This window comes from Danio rerio, chromosome 7 (genome assembly GCF_052040795.2).
Source record: "Danio rerio strain M-AB ecotype USA chromosome 7, GRCz13ab, whole genome shotgun sequence".
In the NCBI taxonomy this organism is placed as follows: Eukaryota; Metazoa; Chordata; class Actinopteri; order Cypriniformes; family Danionidae; genus Danio; species Danio rerio.
The window spans coordinates 17,616,400-17,639,269 of record NC_141027.1 but is presented as its reverse complement, the minus strand read 5'-3'; the positions used below and the strand labels follow the sequence as shown (position 1 = coordinate 17,639,269).

General features: G+C 33.9%; 4 protein-coding genes and 1 long non-coding RNA gene across 13 annotated transcripts in view; 1 reads left to right on the top strand and 4 right to left on the bottom strand.

Annotated features, from left to right (window-relative positions):
* Positions 1 to 22,870, top strand: part of nitr3d (novel immune-type receptor 3d) — a 150,558-nt gene that overhangs the window by 35,994 nt on the left and 91,694 nt on the right. The gene's annotated exons all lie outside the window — the stretch shown is intronic.
* LOC141375330 (uncharacterized) lies at positions 723 to 4,158 on the bottom strand. The gene is made up of 6 exons (XR_015495493.1): positions 3,663 to 4,158; positions 2,508 to 2,570; positions 2,334 to 2,388; positions 2,126 to 2,201; positions 1,887 to 2,055; positions 723 to 1,612 (listed from the first exon to the last, which is right to left on the bottom strand). It is a non-coding gene; the product is annotated as an uncharacterized LOC141375330 (long non-coding RNA).
* On the bottom strand, positions 4,743 to 7,157 carry nitr1j (novel immune-type receptor 1j). 6 transcript variants are annotated; one of them, NM_001011881.1, is made up of 6 exons: positions 6,939 to 6,978; positions 6,516 to 6,860; positions 6,083 to 6,424; positions 5,840 to 5,938; positions 5,466 to 5,473; positions 5,129 to 5,266 (listed from the first exon to the last, which is right to left on the bottom strand). In NM_001011881.1, the coding sequence occupies exons 1-6, from the start codon at positions 6,976 to 6,978 to the stop codon at positions 5,129 to 5,131; spliced, it is 972 nt and encodes a 323-aa protein (NP_001011881.1). The 6 variants fall into 6 exon arrangements, 5 of the variants coding, with proteins under 5 accessions (XP_087114819.1, XP_087114817.1, NP_001011881.1 ...); XR_015494542.1 differs by having other exon boundaries at positions 4,743 to 5,266; positions 5,466 to 5,938; positions 6,939 to 7,113; XM_087258693.1 differs by lacking the exon at positions 5,466 to 5,473 and having other exon boundaries at positions 4,743 to 5,266; positions 6,939 to 7,157.
* On the bottom strand, positions 9,371 to 13,056 carry nitr1k (novel immune-type receptor 1k). The gene is made up of 7 exons (XM_087260760.1): positions 13,029 to 13,056; positions 12,866 to 12,947; positions 12,421 to 12,771; positions 11,991 to 12,332; positions 11,656 to 11,760; positions 11,518 to 11,540; positions 9,371 to 11,399 (listed from the first exon to the last, which is right to left on the bottom strand). Exons 1-7 carry the CDS (start codon positions 13,029 to 13,031, stop codon positions 11,298 to 11,300), a joined length of 1,008 nt encoding a protein of 335 aa, XP_087116886.1. The 5' UTR covers positions 13,032 to 13,056; the 3' UTR covers positions 9,371 to 11,297.
* Positions 19,980 to 22,698, bottom strand: LOC141375324 (uncharacterized). Its single transcript, XM_087260770.1, has 5 exons — positions 22,492 to 22,698; positions 22,071 to 22,421; positions 21,651 to 21,992; positions 21,448 to 21,546; positions 19,980 to 20,772 (listed from the first exon to the last, which is right to left on the bottom strand). The coding sequence occupies exons 1-5, from the start codon at positions 22,559 to 22,561 to the stop codon at positions 20,768 to 20,770; spliced, it is 867 nt and encodes a 288-aa protein (XP_087116896.1). The 5' UTR covers positions 22,562 to 22,698; the 3' UTR covers positions 19,980 to 20,767.

Sequence of the window (22,870 nt, the reverse complement as noted above, 5' to 3'; positions counted from 1 at the left end):
AATAATTCAATGTGACAAATAGTTCTTCTGTTTTTGTTAAGACAGCTGTCGGCTTTCAAATACATTCATTCATTCATTTTATTTTCGGCTTAGTCCCTTTATTTATCCGGGTTCGCCACCGCAGAATGAACCGGCAACTTATCCAGCACATTTTTATTCAGTGGATGCCCTTCCAGCTGCAATCCATGTCTGGGAAACATCCACACACACTTATTCACACTTATACACTACGGATAATTTAGCCTACCCAATTCACCTGTACCACATGTCTTTGGAATGTGGGGGATACCCACGTGAATGCAGGGAGAACTTGCAAACTTCACACAGAAACGCCAACTGACCCAGCCGAGGCTCGAATCATGACCTTCTTGCTGTGAGGTGACAGCACTGACTACTGCGCCACTGTGTCGCCCTTTCAAATTCATATACACACTTTTAGAAGAAAACGTACAAAATTGTACCTTTTAGGGTACAAATGGCCCATCACTGGGGTGGTACCCTTAAGGGTACAATTTTGTACCTTTATTTAGAGGTACAAAATTGTACCCTCTACATTTGTACCATTTAAGGAACAATTTTGTAGCCCCAAAGAACTAAATTGTAGACACTGAAGGTACAAATATGTACCCTTATTATATTATATAGCATTTTCAGGGTACTGACCCAGGCATTTCTTTGATCCTTTGGTGACTGCATGCACAAATAAATAAATAAAATATTTTGGTTTACAGATGTACATTTTTATTTAGAGATGTAGAAATATTTCATTACAACTCACAACTGAATGCGTCAAGCACAGCAAGTACAAAGCAGACATGTAAAACAGTAAAAAGAACAATTTAGATAACAAATAAAAAATAGTTTGCTCACTGTATAGTAAATAATCTACACTTAATACAAACAAGAATACTGTTTAAAATCTATAAACGCATTACACAGGCTACATCAAGTCCTGCACTTTATAAAGTCCAAAGTGTTTGTCTTTAGTCAGAATAGTCAGTCTTAATAAATAATTTGTCATCAACATTTTCTCTGTATTTCAGAATGAAGGCAGAGTTTCTCTATAAATTGCTTCAACAGTGCAGAAAACCAAAAACATCAGTAGCCTCTTCCTCAGCATCAGTAGATTACTCATCATCATCCTCAAGTGGAGTTGTAATTTGTTGTAACGCAATATATTTTTTTCTTTTGGTAAACAAAACACGTAAGGCACTCATAACTGAAAAATGTTCTTTGATAGTCAATAATTATTAGGACCAAAAATTTGTTTCATCCATGAATGAGAGCAGTGTGCTGGATTAACTTGATGATTGTAAATTATTATTCAAGAGCATGTAGAAAAACAAAAAACAAGGTTGATCACTCTGGTAACTGGAATAGGTCAAGGCTTTTCATAATCCAAAGTTCATACAAAACATTCCACTGCAGAAACATCAAGGTGTTCTTCAAATGAAATGGATATGTCAAAAATGTATATTCGTCCACACCATTAACCCGGCCGATCGCAGTCCCATCAACTCTGAAGACTGCCGTCACTCGTCTTGTTAACACAGTTGTCCAGTCAGTGGCCTCCTCCTGTACTTGAACTATTGTATGTGGTAAAGATGGTTTACTGTAAATGACAAAGCAATAATTACAGTCATATCAGTCACTCCATCACTGATGAAGAGAAAATCAACATGCAAAGAATTTAATTCAAGAATTTCGTTCATTTTGGCTTAGTCCCTTTAATAATCAGGGGTCGCCATAGTGGAATGAATCACCAACTTATCCAGCATATGTTTTACATAGTGGAAGCCCTTCCAGCTGCAACTCAGTACTGGGAAATATGCATACACACTCATTTACATACAGTACACTACGAACAAATTAGCAAATTAGCTTACCCAATTCACCTTTGGCCCATGTCTTTGGACTTGTGGGGAAACTGGAGCACTTGGAGGGAACCCACAGGAACACGGGGAGAACATGCAAACTCCACACAGAAATGCCATTTGACTTAGCCGAGGCTCAAACCAGCGACCTTTTTGTGACAGCACTACCCACTGCGCCACCCTAATATAAATTTAAGAATTATAAAATGCATTTATCAGAGCATATACAAAACAGAAAACAACATACGCACCTGAGCACAACGAAATGTTGAAGTTTCTCGCTGAACAAGGCTGGCAACATGAGAAGTGTTGCTGTAAAATCAATTCCTGGAACATAAGATAAGATGTGACATACAAACAAATATGAAGGAATCCATCCAAAGCTAGAATTTAACAAAATTAATCAAGTGGAGAAAGTTTAAGAGTCTTAAAAATAAAGTAAAATAAAAAAAAGAGTACCTCAGAGTCAGGTCCTTAGCATTCTTTAGTTGATCTCTCATCTTTCGATGAACAGCTAGAAAATAATTGTAAACATATAGTTGTACATTTATTGTTGTTTGTAAGTAAAAACCTACAGATGTAAAACTGTATGTAAGCCATTAAAATCATGGTATAAATATGAGAAATACTTGCATCTTGTAACTGAGCCATGCTTTCATATGACATGCCTTCATTGGTTTGTTGTTCAAACGTGTCCTGAAAGTCAAATAGAAACTTTAAAAACTTCAGGAAAGCAAAAAGAGAAAGTAATATTTATTTATTCATTTTTTAGGTATTTATAAAAAAGTTAAAATACTGTAAGGTACCAGTTTCAGAACAGATGGGACAAATTATTAAGTTAAAGAACAAAACATTACTTAAAATGTTGATTTGTACAACAGTGGTACGTTATTAATTTTACATTAACGTAAGCATGAACGATAGTAATGGATATGAGTTTGTGGACACTCCATAACACCAATGTAGACACTGAAACGAAGATACATACATATGAAGAGTGCGGTTAAGTTGGTTTTGTTTTCAATATTCCTGACACATTCAGTAATAGACAGCAATAACTCAAAAACATCTTACCCTAAAAAGATCTAAACTGTTTTAAAATCCTTTTTTACGAGTAAGGGTAAAAGGAGAGGTTCTGAAACTTCCCATATGCAACCGTGTATGACAAGTAATTTTTACCAAAAAACACCTGTGTAAACAAAAAATAATAATAATAATTAAAAAAGAAAAAAAGAAGCACTTTTCCAACACTCCCTTACTAAGCGCTCAGCGCGAGCTCTCCCGGCTAAACACATATGGCGAGCTTGTAATGTCCAGCGAAAAAAAAGAAAAAGGCAGCTGTGAAACATAACCTGCTTTGTCTGTTCGTAGGAAACACACTTTAGATCTTTTTAGGGTAAGAGGTTTTTAAGGTATTGTCGTCTATTACTGAATGTGTTAGGAATATTGAAAACAAAACCAACTTAACCCAGCTCATACGAAGAGACAGGCATAACGTTACACATTTGTAACTAGACACGTTTACATAATCACTCGCTTTGCAGGTGACAAAATTGTGCTTTTTATTAACAAAATGATAAATATATAACCATGGCATGGATTTACTAATGCCTTTGACAACCCTCAGAGGTCTAAAATAACATTTCTGCGGTCAACCGCAGCTAGAAAATGGCCTCAAGATATAAAAAAGCAGTAACGTAAGATATGTGAGGCACGAATACATTAACGTTAAGTGAAAGGCGATACAGGGTGTTTTTACACCGAGAAAACTAACATATAATTACTCACCTTCAATATGTCCCTCTCCTTTTCTGTGTCTTCGATACCATATTGTATTAACTTCTTTAATAAGCTGTAGACATTTTAGCAAACTCCATCCTGCAGGCCAACGCACACAAAGCAGTCTGACCGGAGCACTTTTTCGCAGGAGAAAGCCGAGACCCGAGTGTCAGACAAAATCAACAGAACATGGCTTAACATGCAAAAGTAAGACTGACAATATATCATTAATACATATTTACCTGAATGTGTGGACTCCAAGACTTTTCCTTAAAAATCGTGCAAAGTTCTGTGTAAACAACCAGCATACTTGACCACCTCAGTAACAAACACTACTAAGTAACGTCTCAACAAGCCGAATTCTTAAAGAGACAGCAACATCACTACTTAAATGATGAAGTTGCCACTCTGCATGGTCCTTATTCTAAATCTCATTTAGGGTCTTAAACAACTAGTTAGCAAGGTTTTTAATTAAAATTACATTCAATTGTACATTAAATTATACATTTTTTTTGAGGAATTATTAAATTTAAATACATGAAAAAAACAACATTATTAAAATATCTAATTCAATCAATTTATTAACTTTAAATTTTGAAATTATGTGTTTTAGTTATGTTTATTTAATGTTTAAATCAATGTTTATTATTAATAAATTTAAATTAGTGTTTCGATCTTATCATGAGCAGTGGGTACAATTTTGTTCCTATAGAGGAATAAAATATATAACCTTGAACCTTTAAAGCTGCCAAATTGGTCCTTTACAGTACAATTTTGTACCTAAATGTGCTATAAAAGGTACAAAAATGTACCTTTCAAACCGAAATCTCAACATTTGTACCTTTATAGCCCATTTGGGTACAAAATTGTACCCTAAAGACCAATTTGGGACCTTTTAAGGTACAATTATATATTTTGTTCCCTCTAAGAGCAAAATTGTACCCTCATTGTACCTTTTTTTCTGACAGTGCAGGGTAAAAGTTACTTTTAAACTTCACTTAAAAATTCTAATATTTTGAAAAAACAGTGGACTGGCGCTTCAGGCCAATAATTGTTTGCACAAAATCAAGAAAAGAAAGAGCATGAAATACAATCAATAGTAAAAACTTTATTAGCTTTATTGACAGTTTTTTGTTAAATGTGCTAATATTTTAAATGTTGCATATTTGCTAAATGTGAAAGTATAAACAAAAAAACACATGCGGTATTGAATAAAAGATACAGCAGCAATAACAGACAAACCAGTTACATTTGGCTTTTATTTGAGCAAAAGAATTGTGAAGCCAAAGAGTTGAACATACCAAATAACACATGATCTCATCTGTTTATTCCCACGTGCACGCAATCAAATAAAATCTAAATAAAACAAGTTCAAAATGACATTTCAGATTATATTAAAAAACATTAATCTGACATTATTTTCTGCAAACATCATAAAAATGAACTAAGCCACTTTTACTCTTAAGTTGAACTTCTTATGGCCTAAAGCGTTTTGTAGGCATTTTTTGAGTGATCATGCTGTACTTTACAAATGAATGTTCTTCAGAAAAGTTCATGTTGAGTCCTTCTGCACTCAAATCATTTTGGGCAGCAATGATCAGAATGTCTTCACCCTACAATAATCAGGGGAAATAATCAACATTTTTATTTTTGCACTTGATAAGATTGCCTGTATTATTCAAATTATTATTATACTATTCAACCTTTTGAAATCTCAAACTATAATCTATACTACATGTAAAATATAAAGATTTTAAATAATTGTAAAATTTACTGTTATTTATAATTCAGAGAAATAAATTAAGGACTTACTTGATTGTCTTGATTTGTGGATTGTGGATGAAGAAAAACAAATTTAATTATTTAAAAGGCAATTAAACATAATAAGTTGTATTGTGGGTCTTAAAGGGGCAATAAAAAATATATAAATAACAAATATCTAAACATCCTTAAGACGTTTTGCTTTAGACGTTAAACAAGTGGCATTATTATAATATATTTTTAGCAGTGGATCATAAGTTAAAGGAAATATGACTTCTATAGTATTTAATGTTTTTCTCTCTAGATCTAAAAAAGGTATTGATAAATGTACCTTGATAAAACCCACAGAAGCCATTTTATTTATGTAGTGGAATTATGCAATTACAAATACATGTTAGGAGTAAGTGTCCCAATAAATATCTTACCTTTCTTACATTGTTTTATGGTCACAAAAACAGCGTACGCCAAAAATAAGACGTTTAAAATCCCAAGAGCAATCAGAGTTGGATTTACATCATTACATTCTAAAATGACAAAACATTCAATATGTGATTGTGTACTGATTGTAGATCAGTTCATATTTCCAGCAACATCTGAATCAAATATTCCTCCTGAATGACAAGCTTTAAATATTTCTCTAAAAACCTTTATATATATAATATAAATACCTCTAATATTCAGTTGAGTTCCTCGTCCAAGCAGTATTTCTCCACATGCGGCCACAGCACAGTAGTAAATGCCAGAATCAGAGCGACTGATGTTGTTCTTGTGGAAACTGTAGACACAGCTCTGTGTTTGAGACTTGGTGCTTTTATTACAGTGGCCATTTGTCTCTCCTTTGGTGTAAAGCACTCCTTCAGAGTCTCCTGAGCTTTGCTTGAACCAGTAGACGCTGTGATCTCCTGCACAGCTCTCAGTGAAGATGCTGCATTGCAAATTCACTGAATCTCCTGGATCAACAGTGTCTATCAATGACTGATGAAGAGTTGTGTTTTTGTCTGCGGCTGCGTCTTCATGAGCACAGAAAAGGACAAAAAAAGCTCAATGAATCAGCCACTTCACACATACAAAAATAATTATTATATACAATAAAAACCTTACCTCTGACAAGTAATCGAGTTCCTGAACCCATTCCAATGTTGTAAGATGTTGAGATTACACAGTAATATGTTGCAGAGTCTGAAGACTTTGTCTTTAAAATGGTCAGATTAAAATAACCATCTTCTTTCATGATATTAAAACGATTTTCAGAGATGTTTCTCCAAATGGGTTCTTGATATAGATATAAAGACACAATTTGTAGGGATTTTCCATCAGCTGTTTGTTTAAACCATACTTTTGTCACCTGCAGAAGCCTTGAAAATGTACAAGGAAGGTTCACATCCTCTCCCACTGCAGCTATTTTGACATTATTCTCCTGAACAACTTCCACACCAAAGGAGCAAACTGCAAAATAAAAGTGTAGTATTACATTGTGATAAAGGCTTTTGAATGTAAAATAAAGCATATAAAAAGTATATTCACCTATGGTTGAGCAGAAAAAACAGATTAAAAAATACTTCATGGCCGTTGGTCTTAAAGAAATATCCATCAATTGTAATTTGTCCTATAAAATCAGCCCAAAACAAATTCTTGACACCAGAGATAAGTGATAGAGATCAGTAGACTGGTTACCCCACACTTCAAACTCTACTTAGATAAATGAGACGCTTACGCACTATTATCTTATTTATTCTGTTTTCTAAGAGTTGATTGGCCGCTTAGAAAGGGGTTTGAACTGAGCTGAAACCTCTTCTGCCAATTCAGCCAATCGGCGTGGTGTTGTGGTTGAGTTTGCATTATTATTATTTTTTTAAATTAATTTAAGCATTATAATTATAAATAATTACAATATACATAATTATATATTCATAATTATAAAAAAAATTGTAAAATAAATAATTAAAAAATATAAAATGAATTACAAATAATTATAATAAAATGATAAATTATAATAAAATTGCAACTACAATATTGTTTATCTTACAACAAGTAAAAAACACTTGTTTCAAAACTAATTTTTGAAAACTAATTACTGCGTGCAAGTACAGATTTTTTCGCACTTAAGTCATAAATCAAATCATAAATGCTTAATACATTTTAATTTGAATTTAAATGTTATTTTTCATTTTAAGAGAATGGCACTCTTTAAATGTTAGTGAGCATTTGTCTGTTTAGCATTAGTTGAGAATGACCTCTGAGTCTGTTTTCACACCTCTAGCTGCATCAACACCACTACTTGTGAAACCTCAGCTATTCTTCCATTGCTAGAAAAAAGCCTCATCAGTGCCCTGCAGACAGACTACTATTAACACACTATTAACAAACTCTCTGATACTTAATAATCCGCCTTAAACTAAAGTCTATAAGACACAGATTTGTCATTTCAGCACCAAGGACAGAGATATGAATAATTTCTGCATTGCAAAAATGATCTAACATACCATATATACTGTATATATTCTTGCAGAAAAATAAACAGAGCTTTTATGAGCACAATTTCAATGAGATATTATTGAGATAAAATGAATGCAAACTAACAAAATCTGACAAATCTTAAAATCAGTAAACTAGTATTGCTATGAAACATATTTAATTCAGAAGCGTTTAATATGCCATGTTTATTGTTGTTAAACTTTAATAAGCAAATGGATTCTTCCCCTACACAATAAGTGATTTCAGGTTTCAAACTGATCGAACGTAAAAAGGACATTTGAGTTTCTTAACCATAAATAAACACAACATCACGTCATTGAAGTCTGGACAGAACACAGAGAAGGAACAACATGATAAAAGCATGTGCAGCATACAGCCAAATGCATTTCCTTTATATTTTTATTTATGAGAGTGGTGGTCATTTTCGACTTTACTACTATGATCAAAACGTGAACCTCAGATTCAGACCCAGTCCATATAAGGAGAGCATGTGACTGAGGATCTTACTGAAGTCGGAAGGCAGAGATGAATTTCATCATTTCCTGCTAAAAAAGACAGGAAGAAACTGTTCATTATAGAACAAGAGATGCTGGAGTGAACGTCAGCCGACAGCTTTCAGAGTGTCTCACCTTATTTTAACTTTGAAGATGTCACATTTGTGGTTAGACATTTAAAAATTTCAGAACAAGAAAAGACAATCGTTATTAATGTACAATTCATATATTAAGAAGTTATTTAAAAAAGTAACTTTGTTTGATTAAATAGTGGTATGCAATTACATTTTTCATCACTTTCAATATAGCACGCAAAAACAGTATAAACATCAACTAATTGGTAATATTCTGAGAATCAGATTCATGAAGGTCTTTTGTTCATGCTTATATGAAACATGTATATCACCAATCTTCCTCTGTCTGTTCCCCCCTCCCCCTCACTTTTTTATACCACACTCTAAATTGAAACCACAGAAGTAACTTCCGCAATGAACAGCTTTCACTACTATTGCACTTAGTTTTTTTTAATGTCAGAGTAAAAGTTATAGTTATGAGATAATGAAGTGATAAAATACTAAATCATATTGTGTTAACCATTTGACTTTATTTGAACATTTGTTCTTTTAATAAATTCAGTTATATCTGCCTGCAGACTTGCAGATGCATGTAGGCAGACACATGCACTTAACAGAACTGGTGGAATCACTGTAAAGTGTAGTGTTAAAGGCAGGGTATACACTTTAAAAGAATGTGCAGCCAGACCCTTCTCACTAGTTCTATCTTTTTTTTCATTTTCAGGTGTAGAGTGTTAGAGTGAATACTTTGTGTTGCAACTAGGGGTGTAACAATATACATTTATATGTGTACATGTCATACTTTTTTTTTTACTCATTCTCCAACTGTCAACACGTTTTATAAATAAAGAGCACTTAAGACCTCACATAAAAAAGCCGAGGGGAAAATGTTTTTTATTTTTATTTTTTTTTTCACGCACAACCATCTCGGATTTTTGCTGCGACATTCTAATGGTAGGGTCCGGATTTGCAACAAAGCATGGATCCATCCTTGTATCAACAGTTCAGGCTGGTGTTGATGGTGTGGGGGATATTTGCTTGGCACACTTTGGCCCCATTAGTACCAATTGAGCATTGTGTCAACACCACAGTACCTGAGTATTGTTGCTGACCATATCCATCTCTTAATGACCACAGTGTACCCATCTTCTGATGGCTACTTCCAGCAGGATAACGCACCATGTTATAAATTGCCTAAATTAGTTTTGCGGGACATTAATTTCCATACTGACAGGGATCGCAGATAGTTTACTTCAGATTTTGAAAATTAAATTACTGGCACACATATACATACAGTATACAAGGCTTTCTATCTTTTCGCTTAGCTTTTGGTGTGTACATTAAAATAGTTTATCTGTGGAATCTTGCCACGGCATGTGTTTTTAAGAAGACATGGTGTAAATGCTCTTGTAAACTGATGAGCCAATAGAGCCAATCACAGGCATATCTATTGAGCGCATGAACACAATGACCAATCAGAATTTTTCAAGAATCCACTCAGCAGTGCCCAAAATGCAAGCAGGAATTGCTGCCATCACCACATTTTTAAAATCTTAGTAATGACTTGTATCTAAGTTGCTACTTCTAACAGTACTCCCAGTGCCAAGACCCACCATTAATGTCTAACTACTAATAATTCAGAAGCAGTTAAACCTTTGATTTTTCCTTTAATTGTAAACATAAGTTATTCTATATTTTAGTTAAGCCTAAATTATACAGCATAATATTTCAATATTTTTTTTTGTTGGGTAATATGCTAAATTAGAATATTTCTTTTTAACTTGAGTGCTGACCGTTAATATTATTCAGTAATGATGACCATCGCTTTGAGCAATTCTGACACAGCACTGATAAGTTTATAATAAACCAATTTAGTGTAAACTAAATATAGCATCCCTTACGTGTTTTAATAATAATAATAATAATAAAAATCTAATTTCCATCATCAGTGTAACTATACATGAATTACAAGCTCCACAAGAACATTCACATTCCTAACACTGAAATTAAATAAATACGTTGCGTAAAAAAATAAATTAGCCAGCCTCCTGTGAAATTTACTCTTTTTCAAATATTTCCCAAGTGCTGTTTTAAAACAAGGACATTTTCACAGTATTTTCTATAATACTTTTTTTTTCTGGAGAGTCTTATTTCTTTTAGTTTGGCAGTAATATAAGCAAACAAAAACAAAAAAAAGCAAACAAAAACTAAACAACTTTAAGGTCAGTAATATATGTATGTCTCCATAAGAAAACTGCATAATTCTAGTATCATTTATCCAAATACTAGCATCTTGCAAAATAAGTAGAAAAATATGATTAACTGTCATCATGCAGGGCAAAGGCAAACAAAATTTGTTATTTAAAACAAATAACTTTAAAAATGTGTTGAAGACGATCTCTTCATTAAACAACACTTGGGAAATATTTTTTATAATAATTAAAATTCCTCTATGCTATATGCAGTGCACGAGTTTATTTAGCATGTGCAAATAAAGGATAATACACACAAGCTTTTTTTTTTTGCGATGTTTTTACAATTAAAGGCTTTATAATTATTCCAAAAAGCAGCACAGTCAAATAACATTCATGCATTGATCTAAAAATACTGTATGTCAACTGGCTCACAAACCCACACTTTAGCATAGTATAAGCAAATTCAAATATCTTAGAACGAATTTACAGACAGTACAAAATCAAATAAAACAAAAACTTAAAAAGACTTGGCCATACTTTTTTTTAATCTGCAATGACATTTGAAGACAAAAACTTTTCAGCATTAAAGATGTTTCTCTAAACTTTTAAATGTTACTGGTGTAATCTGACCTGTGCGTACAGAGATCAATCTTTTTGCTGGAATTTGTGAAATTTTGCTCTGGCTCTTCTAGTGTTCAGAGGTTTCTGACTAAAAGCAATGGCTGCATAATTCAGGCTGTCTTCATCCTATTATAAAGAGAAAATATAACTTCTGTTAAGAGAGGAAGCCTATGTTATATGGTTTAATGAAATCATCACATCAAATCACAAATATTTTAAGAAAAGTTTGAGAAATTTTACTTACTTGAGTTGTTTGAGTAGCGGACGCTTAAAAACATCAAGAAAAAGTGTAGTTATTATAAATAGCAGTCATGTTTTTTTAATTTTTTTTATCTGACTGTTTTGCTTTACTCTAAAAAATATTTTATCCATAAAGTCTTACTTTTATTCTGACTCCTGAAGATTTTAATTCCCATAAAAACAACTAGGGCCAAAAATATGATATTTGAAATTCCCAAACCAAGAAGAGCAGGATTGAAATCACTTTCTGTAATAAAAATGAAATTAATTTCAATTTCTGAACATTTTAACATGAGTTCAGTTTCACGTTTAGATATGAATTTAAGTTTTCATAACATTTAATACATCAGTTTGCCTTTTCAGTTGGATAAAATTCTTTAGATAGCGTTTTGTACATTTGTTTGGTCAGTTAGGTATCATGTAATAGTTTATGAATCAAATGCTTTTTCACAAATATTTGTTTCGCCTTAATCTTACCTCTAATATTCAGCTGAGTTCCTCTTCCAATCAGTATTTCTCCACATGCGGCCACAGCACAGTAGTAAATGCCAGAATCAGAGCGACTGATGTTGTTCTTGTGGAGACTGTAGACACAGCTCTGTGTTAGAGACTCAGTGCTGTTCTTACAGCGGCCATTTCTCTCTCCTTTGGTGTAAAGCACTCCTTCAGAGTCTCCTGAGCTTTGCTTGAACCAGTAGACGCTGTGATCTCCTGCACAGCTCTCAGTGAAGATGCTGCACTGCAAATTCACTGAATCTCCTGGATCAACAGTGTCTATCAAAGACTGATGAAGTGTTGTGTTTCTGTCTGCGGCTGTGTCTTCACAAGCACAGAATAGTACAGAAATGGTCAGGATTAAAATTAGCTACCACAAGCAAACAGAGAAAGATTAATAAAAATAAATTACCTCTGACAAGTAATCGAGTTCCTGAACCCATTCCAGTGGCCTGATATGATGAAACTACACAGTAATATGTTGCAGAGTCTGAAAGGTTTGTCTTTAAAATGGTCAGATTAAAGAAATTATCTCCTTTGGCAGCATTAAAACGATTCTTATTCTCAAACTTGGGATTCCAACTTGGTTTTTGACTTCCATATAAAGACACAATTTGTAGGGATTGTCCATTATTCGTCTGTTTAAACCATGCTTTTGTTAGTTGTGTCTGCCAGGAAAATGTGCAGGTAAATTTTACATCCTGGCCAGCTTCAACTATTTTTATATTATCTTCCTGAACAACATCAAAATCAGTCGAGCAGACTGCAAATAAAGCACAAAAGAGTTAAACAGTTTTAATAGTTTTATAGTGTTAAATGGATTAATACAGTATTTTATAAGACATTTAGATATTTACATATCGTTGAGGAAAGCAACAAAATGAAGTAGCATGTCACTATTAGTCGTCTACCAAAATTATTCTTGTGCTTTGAATTCTCCTATAAAAAAAGAGAACAAATGATCAAGCTATTAATCCGTATACACATGCTAAAAATGTAGATGAATGTGTCCTTCCTCACCATGTGCTCATCTGCCTCTGCTTCAGACAACTGAGGCTTTTATGCACTCTCACCTTAACTTTTATCACATCACATGCCACATCAAAATGACTAGAAAAACATTCTAACCCAAACATCTTTCCATTACTCCCTCTCTCATATGTTAAGACATGTCATAAACATTGCAGCTTAAACTGCCCACTCAAACCTTTACACAATGTTGTGTCAGTTCTTAAAAATACAGTGTTGTTTACCAGAAAAAAGCAGGAAATAAGATGAAATGGTGAGTAGATGAATCTCAAGAGCCTCAAAGTTGCTGTCTTTGAGTTTGCAAGATATTAAAATGTAAAGCTTAAATACGGACTTTTGATCATGGCTGAGCATGTTTTATATCTATTTGCCTGTCTGTTTTCTTTGTATTTTTGGTTAACCTCTTTTGCATTCAAGTGTTAAAACACAAACACATCAAGATAATTTTTTTTCTTGGTTTGATTCATTATTCTTATTACAGAATATGCTCGTATATTCATAGCAATAAAGATGCTGAGGGCCGTACATTTTTTGAAAATGCTGGTGTGGGAAGAGTTAAATATTCTTCATAATTAGTACAGCCTTTTAGTCTGCTAAAATAAATGTAAGTGTGGATAATAATAATCCAGTGGAAATTTGTGTGTTTGAAATACTGTCTGAGTAAGTATAACATGTGAGTTAGTATTGTAGTTTAAATGAAAATCATATACTGCATCTGGTTTGTTGTTAGTATCACACGTCCTACCAGCGTCAGTTGTGTCCCTTCTTCTCAATCACAAATTCTCTTTTGTGGCCTAATAGGATAGAAAAGAGTCAAAATCTTAGCTGAAGTGTATATTATCAGTGAACTATCTTAGATCATCCTATCTCACATACATCTGTACTTCACCTTTAAACAACTGGGACTATAATGAAACTTCAAAATAATCCTTGAGTTAAAAAAAGGGTATATATATATTTTCATAATTATTAGGGATTCACCAATACCAGCATTGGGTATCAAGTTGATAACTGGTTAAAATGCTCACATCGTATATGAAATGCAGATACCATGCACTGATACCATTCAGCAGTATTTCACTATGTGGATGTGATTTGTTGTCTTGCCTGATTGCAACATCTTAATGTATTATATATATTAATAGCTTAGTCTTTATAAACAATCTGTTTATAAAATACATTATTAACAAATCTATAGGCTACTGAAGAATAAACCGAAAATGCAATATGAGCCTTGCATAATGATGACAGTGAAACAGGCTAGTGCTCATTTTATATATAAACTATAAATATTAAAAATGAAAGGAATTTTAAGTAATGGAACATAACATGTAAAAAAAAAATCTAAGCTATTATGTGAAAGACTACAGGTTAAATAAAAGTGCTTCCTCGGAGCTGAATATCACTGTGGTTGTGCACACGCGTGTTTGTTTACAGCTTCTGTAAAGATCAGATACCCTATACCTGACAGATGACACAATCTCAATAAACACTTGATGCTTGCTGTCAACTAGGCTACATTATTTATTGGCATTAGTTACGACATTGATAAGATCTGTTGTTGTCAAACTTTTTCCTTTTTAATATTTAGTCTTTATTTTCTTTTAAGTCTGTAATACCACTATTATCCCTCATCACCAGTAAAATAACCAGCCTTTGTATGTATTGTATTTCAAATTTATATTTAATCAAAATAAATTGTAGCGAGTTTTACTTATTAAACAAACCCTTGCATTAACTCGCCGCTGGGGAAAATGAATGCTTATCCGCACAGAGAAAAAACCAGATGCTTTAGACATAATTTTTAAAATACTGACTTATATTAATAATATAGCTAGTAGGGCTATATGACAGGTTTCTTGTACAAAAAGCATGTTACAGTTTTCTAGGGCTGTAACGATACACGATATGAAATCGAAATCGCGACACTCAGATCTACGATCCTGTGTCACGGTGTGATAAGGGAGAATCGCGACACACCCCGTGACTACCTTTCCAACAACGTCACGCGTGCCTGCAAAAGTTGAGCTAGTTGAAGAAGAACGTGAGGAAACACTTTTTTTCGCTCGACATTACGAGCACTGCTCCGTTTAAGCCCTCGCAATATGCGTTTAACTGGGAGAGCTCGAACGGAGCTCTTAGTAAGGGACCGTCTGAATGTGTCAGGAATATCAAAAACAAAACCAACGTAACCCCGCTTGACAACAGACAACGGCAGAAACATTGCCAATTCAGTCAAATCATTGTTGTTAATGTGGCTGCGCAGAGAGGGATGGGCGTTCACCAGATGCCCCGACTCCTCTGCAGAGGAAACTTTTCTGTAACCGTGCTGTGCGCTTTCTGTTTAACCCTTTAGGAGTTAACGTTACGTGCTGACTGACAGGTGCGTGAGGCCAGGAAACAGGACGAAGCTTTCAGTTAAGATGAACACAGTTTATATAGTTATACTTTATTTATAGATAAAGGTATATGGCTCTGTATATAATCACTCTATCTTGCTGGAGTTTATAGCCGTTTCGCTTTACTTCAGGACGCATTAATGCCGCTCTGAAGGTCTAATCGCTGTTTTAAGTTATCCAGAGCTGGATGAATGTACAAATCTTGAATATCACAATAGTATTAAATATTACAATTGTAACTACACAGACAGCAACACTTTTGCACAATCAATACCCAACTGATTCAGTCGTTTCATGAGAGGACCGCGCTTCTTCTCTTCTTTTTTCCTTGTCAACATAAAGGCAGTGAGATGCGCCTTGTTTTCGGCCCCTTGTTTAACTGCAAGGCATACTTATTTTGCGGGACGATAACGTATAACCCGTGCCTACAGACACATTTGCCAATGAAGCAAAATGGAAGAAGAATATTGCTGTTTGATACAGACCTGTTGATGCTAACCAGCGCTGATGTTGACCTGGATATGCATAATAAACGCAACAAATAGGCTTTACCTTTTATTTTACAGCTTATAAAGCATGTATGCACATTAATGCAATATATTTAAACAACAAAACTGTTAACAAAAAGTCAACCTATGCGCGTGTTGTTGTTGTTGTCTTTTCATCATGCATCGTGCGCACTTGAACCGCGAGGGAGAGAGAGAAAACCATATAGCAAGACATAATCTTTAAAATAATGATTTCTATTAAAAATGTAAAAGGTTTTGTCATTATAATAATAACAGTGGGGCATTAAATAAATGCATATTTTCCGTGGAGAAAGCAATTTGAGGAAGTCTGCGATTTTTATTTGACGGAAGAAAAAACATATGATTGGATAAAAAACAGCCTATGCCGGTTATTAAAAAGAATCAGTCAGTGTTTTCGATTTGTAATATAAATTATTTATTTAAATGAAAATAATTTAGGGCAGTCCTATTTATTTTATTAATTTTATTTAGATTATTCTGCTCTTCTGTGCTAAACACTGCAGGTGCGTGAAGATGCTCTGTTGTTCTGTTCTGTTATTAATATGCTAGCATATAAAAATAAATCAGTATTTTTAAATGCAATATTTAATGTGTCAGACACAAAATAGTCACGCCAATTTGTTTAATATAAAATTAATAGCCTAGTAATCTGACCAGTTAACCGTTAATAACCGATTAATGAGCGGCGGTTGTCGGTTAGCAAAATTTGTTTTATATATGGCTATTTACAGGGAGTGCAGAATTATTAGGCCAATGAGTATTTTGACCACATCATCCTCTTTATGCATGTTGTCTTACTCCAAGCTGTATAGGCTCGAAAGCCTACTACCAATTAAGAATATTAGGTGATGTGCATCTCTGTAATGAGAAGGGGTGTGGTCTAAAGACATTAACACCCTATATCAGGTGTGCATAATTATTAGGCAACTTCCTTTCCTTTGGCAAAATGGGTCAAAAGAAGGACTTGACAGGCTCAGAAAAGCAAAAAATAGTGAGATATCTTGCAGAGGGATGCAGTACTCTTAAAATTGCAAAGCTTCTGAATCGTAATCATCGAACAATCAAGTGTTTCATTCAAAATAGTCAACAGGGTCGCAAAAAGTGTGTGGAAAAACCAAGGCGCAAAATAACTGCCCATAAACTGAGAAAAGTCAAGCGTGCAGCTGCCAAGATGCCACTTGCCACCAGTTTGGCCACATTTCAGAGCTGCAACATCACTGGAGTGCCCAAAAGCACAAGGTGTGCAATACTCAGAGACATGGCCAAGGTAAGAAAGGCTGAAAGACGACCACCACTGAACAAGACACACAAGCTGAAACGTCAAGACTGGGTCGAGAAATATCTCAAGACTGATTTTTCTAAGGTTTTATGGACTGATGATATGAGAGTGAGTCTTCATGGGCCAGATGGATGGGCCCGTGGCTGGATTGATAAAGGGCAGAGAGCTCCAGTCCGACTCAGACACCAGCAAGATGGAGGTGGAGTACTGGTTTGGGCTGGTATCATCAAAGATGGCCTTGTGGGACCTTTTCGGGTTGAGGATGGAGTCAAGCTCAACTCCCAGTCCTACTGCCAGTTTCTGGAAGACACCTTCTTCAAGCAGTGGTACAGGAAGAAGTCTGCATCCTTCAAGAAAAACATGATTTTCATGCAGGACAATGCTCCATCACACATGTCCAAGTACTCCATATCGTGGCTGCCGAGAAAGGGTATAAAAGAAGAAAAACTAATGACATGGCCTCCTTGTTCATCTGATCTGATCCCCATTGAGAACCTGTGGTCCATCATCAAATGTGAGATTTACAAAGAGGGAAAACAGTACACCTCTCTGAACAGTGTCTGGGAAGCTGTGGTTACTGCTGCACGCAATGTTGATGGTGAACAGATCAGAACACTGACAGAATCCATGGATGGCAGGCTTTTGAGTGTCCTTGCAAAGAAAGGTGGCTATATTGGTCACTGATTAGTTTTTGTTTTGTTTTTGAATGTCAGAAATGTATATTTGTGAATGTGGAGATGTTATATTGGTTTCACTGGTAAAAAATAAATAATTGAAATGGGTATATATTTGTTTTTTGTTAAGTTGCCTAATAATTATGCACAGTAATAGTCACCTGCACACACAGATATCCCCCTGAAATAGCTAAAACTAAAAACAAACTAAAAAGTACTTCCAAAAAAAATTCAGCTTTGATATTAATGAGTTTTTTGGGTTAATTGAGAACATGGTTGTTGTTCAATAATAAAACGATTCCTCAAAAATACAACTTGCCTAATAATTCTGCACTCCATGTATATTGTTAATAATTTGCATAGTTAATATTGTTCTTTGATGTTTAGTTTATAAACATTTTTTAAATGTTATTTAATAAAAAATCGTTTTACAAAATCTTTTTTTTTCCCACCCCACACGAAAAAAAAAAATTGTGATATGAACCGAATCGTGGGTTTGGTGTATCGTTACAGCCCTACAGTTTTCTCTGGTAAGGACAAATTCATCCATTGCCCCTGTCAGTTTCAGTTTCAAATCCCTATTCGCAGCACTGAAAGTATTCCCAGATTACCTTGGAAGAACTAACTATGTCGGAAGGACGAGAAAACTCTGAAACATTGTGAGATGATGGTTGCACAGTTTTTAAAATGAGAGTGTGTATTTGTGGCTGGATGTCAAGATAAAATTGCTTTTATCACCTTAATATTTTAGAGAATGTAGTTAAAGTTTGCATAATCAACTATTGATCTTATCTACCTGTGAACCACAATGTTAAACAGCATGTAGCCTACTTTTTGATTGCATGAGCATGGAAAAAATGGCAGGACTCACGATTATAATAAAGAACCGTGCATAACAAGTTTTATGTATCCCCATTATGCAATGTCAAGAGTGACTTCATAAGTTAACGTAAACTGCACACCCTCGATTATGTAATGTGAAGTCATGGATGTGTGTCAGCACAAAGATTATCCTTTAAATGTCCATGCTTAATCAGTAATCAATCAGGCCTATCGATTTACAGCGTTATCAACAATATGTGTACATTTTTGGCTTGAATACTGTAGTCTTCTGTTGAAGTTTTTTGTGTACATCCAAAAAATAAAACCTCCTTTCAAATTAATTGCACCTTTATTGAAACCAAATATCAGAATTGGTACTCTGTATCGGCAAGCACACAAATTAAAATACTCATTCTTGTATCGTTTTTTTTTTTAAAAAGTGTTATCGGTTTATCTCTAATAATTAGTTTTTTTTTTTTTGACTGAATTGATAAATCAAGGTCTCTTTTTCTGTATATGCCATTCACAGTGATATTCCAACCTTACACTTTCTCTTACATCTGCTTCGTGAATCTCACTAAAGATGATAAAAACACCAGTTGAGCTCCAGTCACATTAATTGTGTTTTTACTTTTGGTTTGTTTCCCCCAAATTGAACCCAAGGGCTAACAAAAACCCAAGACATAAAAGTGGCCCAATTCTGTGGGAAAACCATGGACTTGGCACCACTTACTTTTCAAGTAATTAGGTGTGACATACATAATTGCAGAATTACAGAATGATGTATCTGAAAATAACAGCCACCACAGGTTTAATTGAAACAATTTGAATCTAACAATTTGAAACAAGCTAGGAACTATTTGTGAAAAGCAAAGTTTTACTTGTGACTGAATGAAACTGGCAATGTAACAAGATTAAATTAGCAAATGAATACAAATAAATGTTTAAGAATTAAATAGAATTGTATTTATTATTTAGACAGCTGATTGTATTCAAATGTGTACAATATGTTAATGCCACTATTTTTACAGGGTAAACAAAACTTCAAACTTCGTTCAAAAGCTAAATTGCCTGCAAAAGTAAGATTTTCCCATTTTGACTGTTCACATATTTCTCCTCACACATAGACACGTTTGATACATGTACTTGATCAATAACACCATATTTTAGAGAATAAGGGTGCAATTTAGTTGCCTGTTGTAATATTTTGAAATAACAGTGGGCACATTTTTTTTTTTACAATTTAAGAAAATATGTTAATATGCTAGCACAAGATAGGAAGTAAAAAAAGATCAATTCATAAAATACAATCAATACGAAATGCTTTAATGTGTTTTTGTTAAATGTCTTAATATTCTGAATGTTACATGCTGCTAAAGTAATGAATAGAAGATACTGAAACAATATAAGACTATAAACAGAATTATGTTTGGCTATTTATTTGAGCAAAAGAATTGTAAAGCCACTCTGAATTTAGTTTTTATTGTTAGGCTGAAGATTAATTACATGTAGGTGTATGTAGAGATCACAGAGCAAATGTCATTATACACGTAACTCTGATTATGCAAAATTACATTATAATGAAAAAAGAAAGTACAAAGAAAGTTTCTTATAATGAAGAAAGAAAGTACAATATACATGTATGCAAAATTATACAGAGCATTTGTAAAATAATAACAACATTTATTTGAATCAAATTATCTTATTTCGACATCAATTGCCAAAAACACAACAGTTGAACATAACAAACATACATGGTCTGATGCCCATACGTACAAGCAATGAACTATATTCAGAATAAAACATGTTTAAAAATGACACATTAAAAAGACAATATTCTGACATTATCTGCTGCAAATACACCATTAAAATGAACTAAGCTGCATTTAGGCTTGAGTTGAACTACTTATGGCCTGAAGCGTTTTGAGTAATCATGCTGTACTTCACAAATGAATGTTCTTCATAAAACTTTACGTCGAGTCCTTCTGCAATCAAATCATTTTGAGAAGCAATGATCAGAATGTCTTCACCCTACAATAATCAGAAAAAAAAATCTTTAAAAGATCCACCAGCAGTCTTTTACGCTTGATTGTTAATGTTATTGCAATAGACAAATGTATGTTTTGAACCATTTGAAATATTAAATATAACTTTACCCTAAACTAAATGTAGAAAAATTTAGATATTGTAAAATGTAATCCATTAAACTTTATTTCCTACTTAAAAAAAGAAAAAAAACTTACTTGATTGTCTTGATATTTGTGGGAAAGAAAAAAAAACACATTATTAAAAAAGACAAGTTAACACTGTAAGTTGTCTTTAGGGTCTTAAAAAGCAATAAAACGTGTTAATTCCATATATTTTTAAAGACCTTTAAAAAAAACTTAAATCCGAGTTAAAAGTTTTAAATTTAACATGCGCTGCAAAGAAACATTTTATTTTGTACTTTGCTTTAGACGCATTTCCTGTCGATTGAGCCCAGGGAAATTAATGTTTTACTTTTTTTTTTTACTGTGTGATCAAAAGGTGTATGGTAAAAATAATTTCCATCTTGTGGTGTTTAACTTTGTTCTCTCTTGGTATTTAAAAAGTCTTCAGTCTACATAAATGTACCTTAAAACCTACAGAAGCCATTATAAAGTGAAATTATAAATATGAGCAATTACAAATACATGTTAGCAGTATGGGTACCGAAAAATATCTTACCTTTATTACGTAGCTGTATGGTCACAAAAACAGCATATGCCAAAAATATGACATTTAAAATCCCAAGAGCAATAAGAGTTGGATTTACATCATTACATTCTAAAATGACAAAACATTAAATATGTGATTCAGGGTGCTGATTGTAGAACAGTTCATATTTTTAGCAAAATCTGAATGAAATATTCCTCCTAAATGAACCTTACCTTTAATATTCAGTTGAGTTCCTCTTCCAAGCAATATTTCTCCACATGTGGCCACAGCACAGTAGTAAATGCCAGAATCAGAGCGACTGATGTTGTTCTTGTGTAGACTGTAGACACAACTCTGTGTTTGAGACTCAGTGCTGTTCTTACAGCGGCCATTTCTCTCTCCTTTGGTGTAAATCACTCCTTCAGGGTGTCCTGAGCTTTGCTTGAACCAGTAGACGCTGTGATCTCCTGCACAGCTCTCAGTGAAGATGCTGCACTGCAAATTCACTGAATCTCCTGCATCAACAGTGTCTATCAAAGACTGATGAAGAGTTGTGTCTCTGTCTGCGGCTGTGTCTTCACAAGCAGAGAAATACTAAGATTAAAATTATCTACCACAAACCAAAAAGAGATAAAATTGTAAACATAACTTACCTCTGACAAGTAAACGAGTTCCTGAACCCATTCCAGTGGCCTGATATGATGAAACTACACAGTAATATGTTGCAGAGTCTGACGGCTTTGTCTTTAAAATTGTCAGATTAAAATAAAAATCTCCTTTGTTAACATTAAAGCGATTTGTTTTCTCAAAGTTGTGATTCCAACTTGGCTTTTGACTTTCATATAAAGACACAATTTGTAGAGATTTTCCATTATTCGCCTGTTTAAACCATGCTTTTGTTGATTGTACAAGCCATGGGAATGTGCAGGTAAAGTTCACATCTCGGCCAGGTTGAACTATTTTTACATTATCTTCCTGAACAACATCAACATCAGTTGAGCAGACTGCAAAATAAAGAATGAAAATGAGACAGGGTGTGTTGAAATGTAACTGTTTTATCAAAAGTATATTTACCTATTGTTGAGCAGAACAAAAATATGAAATTTCTCCTCATCATAGATCTTGCAAATGTATCCTTATTCATTGGGAAAAATCCGGCCAGTACAAAGCACTTCACACCAATTGAACAGAGTAATAGAGATCGATAGACGCCACGCACCCTTTAATCTTTTTCCAGACAAATGAGACACTTACGCACTTATGTTATTTATTCTGTTTTCTAAGAGTTGATTGGCCACTTAGAAAGGGGTTTGAACTGAACTTAAACCACTTTGACTGCAGCCAATCAGCTAGTGTTGTGGTCAAGTTTGTTTTATTACATGCAGTTTTAGACTTTAAAAAAAGTTTGAAGTAAGATATGTAAGATAAGAGTGGACATAATGAAAATTCTAAT

Bases quoted from the DNA above. Each gene is read 5' to 3' on its own strand.
- nitr1j (XM_087258690.1), bottom strand. From the start codon at position 7,005: ATGGATATTTCTTTAAGACCAACGGCCATGAAGTATTTTTTAATCTGT. The intron at 6,425-6,515 runs GTAAGGTTTTTA...GTGCTCATGAAG, and splicing joins AACTCGATTACTTGTCAGAG to ACGCAGCCGCAGACAAAAAC. The intron at 5,939-6,082 runs GTATTTATATTA...TTGTCATTTTAG, and splicing joins AACTCAACTGAATATTAGAG to AATGTAATGATGTAAATCCA.
- nitr1k (XM_087260760.1), bottom strand. The intron at 12,333-12,420 runs GTAATTTATTTT...GTGCTTGTGAAG, and splicing joins AACTCGATTACTTGTCAGAG to ACACAGCCGCAGACAGAAAC. The intron at 11,400-11,517 runs GTAAGTAAAATT...TCTTTATAATAG, and splicing joins CCGCTACTCAAACAACTCAA to GATGAAGACAGCCTGAATTA.
- LOC141375324 (XM_087260770.1), bottom strand. From the start codon at position 22,561: ATGAATAAGGATACATTTGCAAGATCTATGATGAGGAGAAATTTCATA. The intron at 22,422-22,491 runs GTAAATATACTT...TTTATTTTGCAG, and splicing joins TTTGTTCTGCTCAACAATAG to TCTGCTCAACTGATGTTGAT. The intron at 21,993-22,070 runs GTAAGTTATGTT...CTGCTTGTGAAG, and splicing joins AACTCGTTTACTTGTCAGAG to ACACAGCCGCAGACAGAGAC.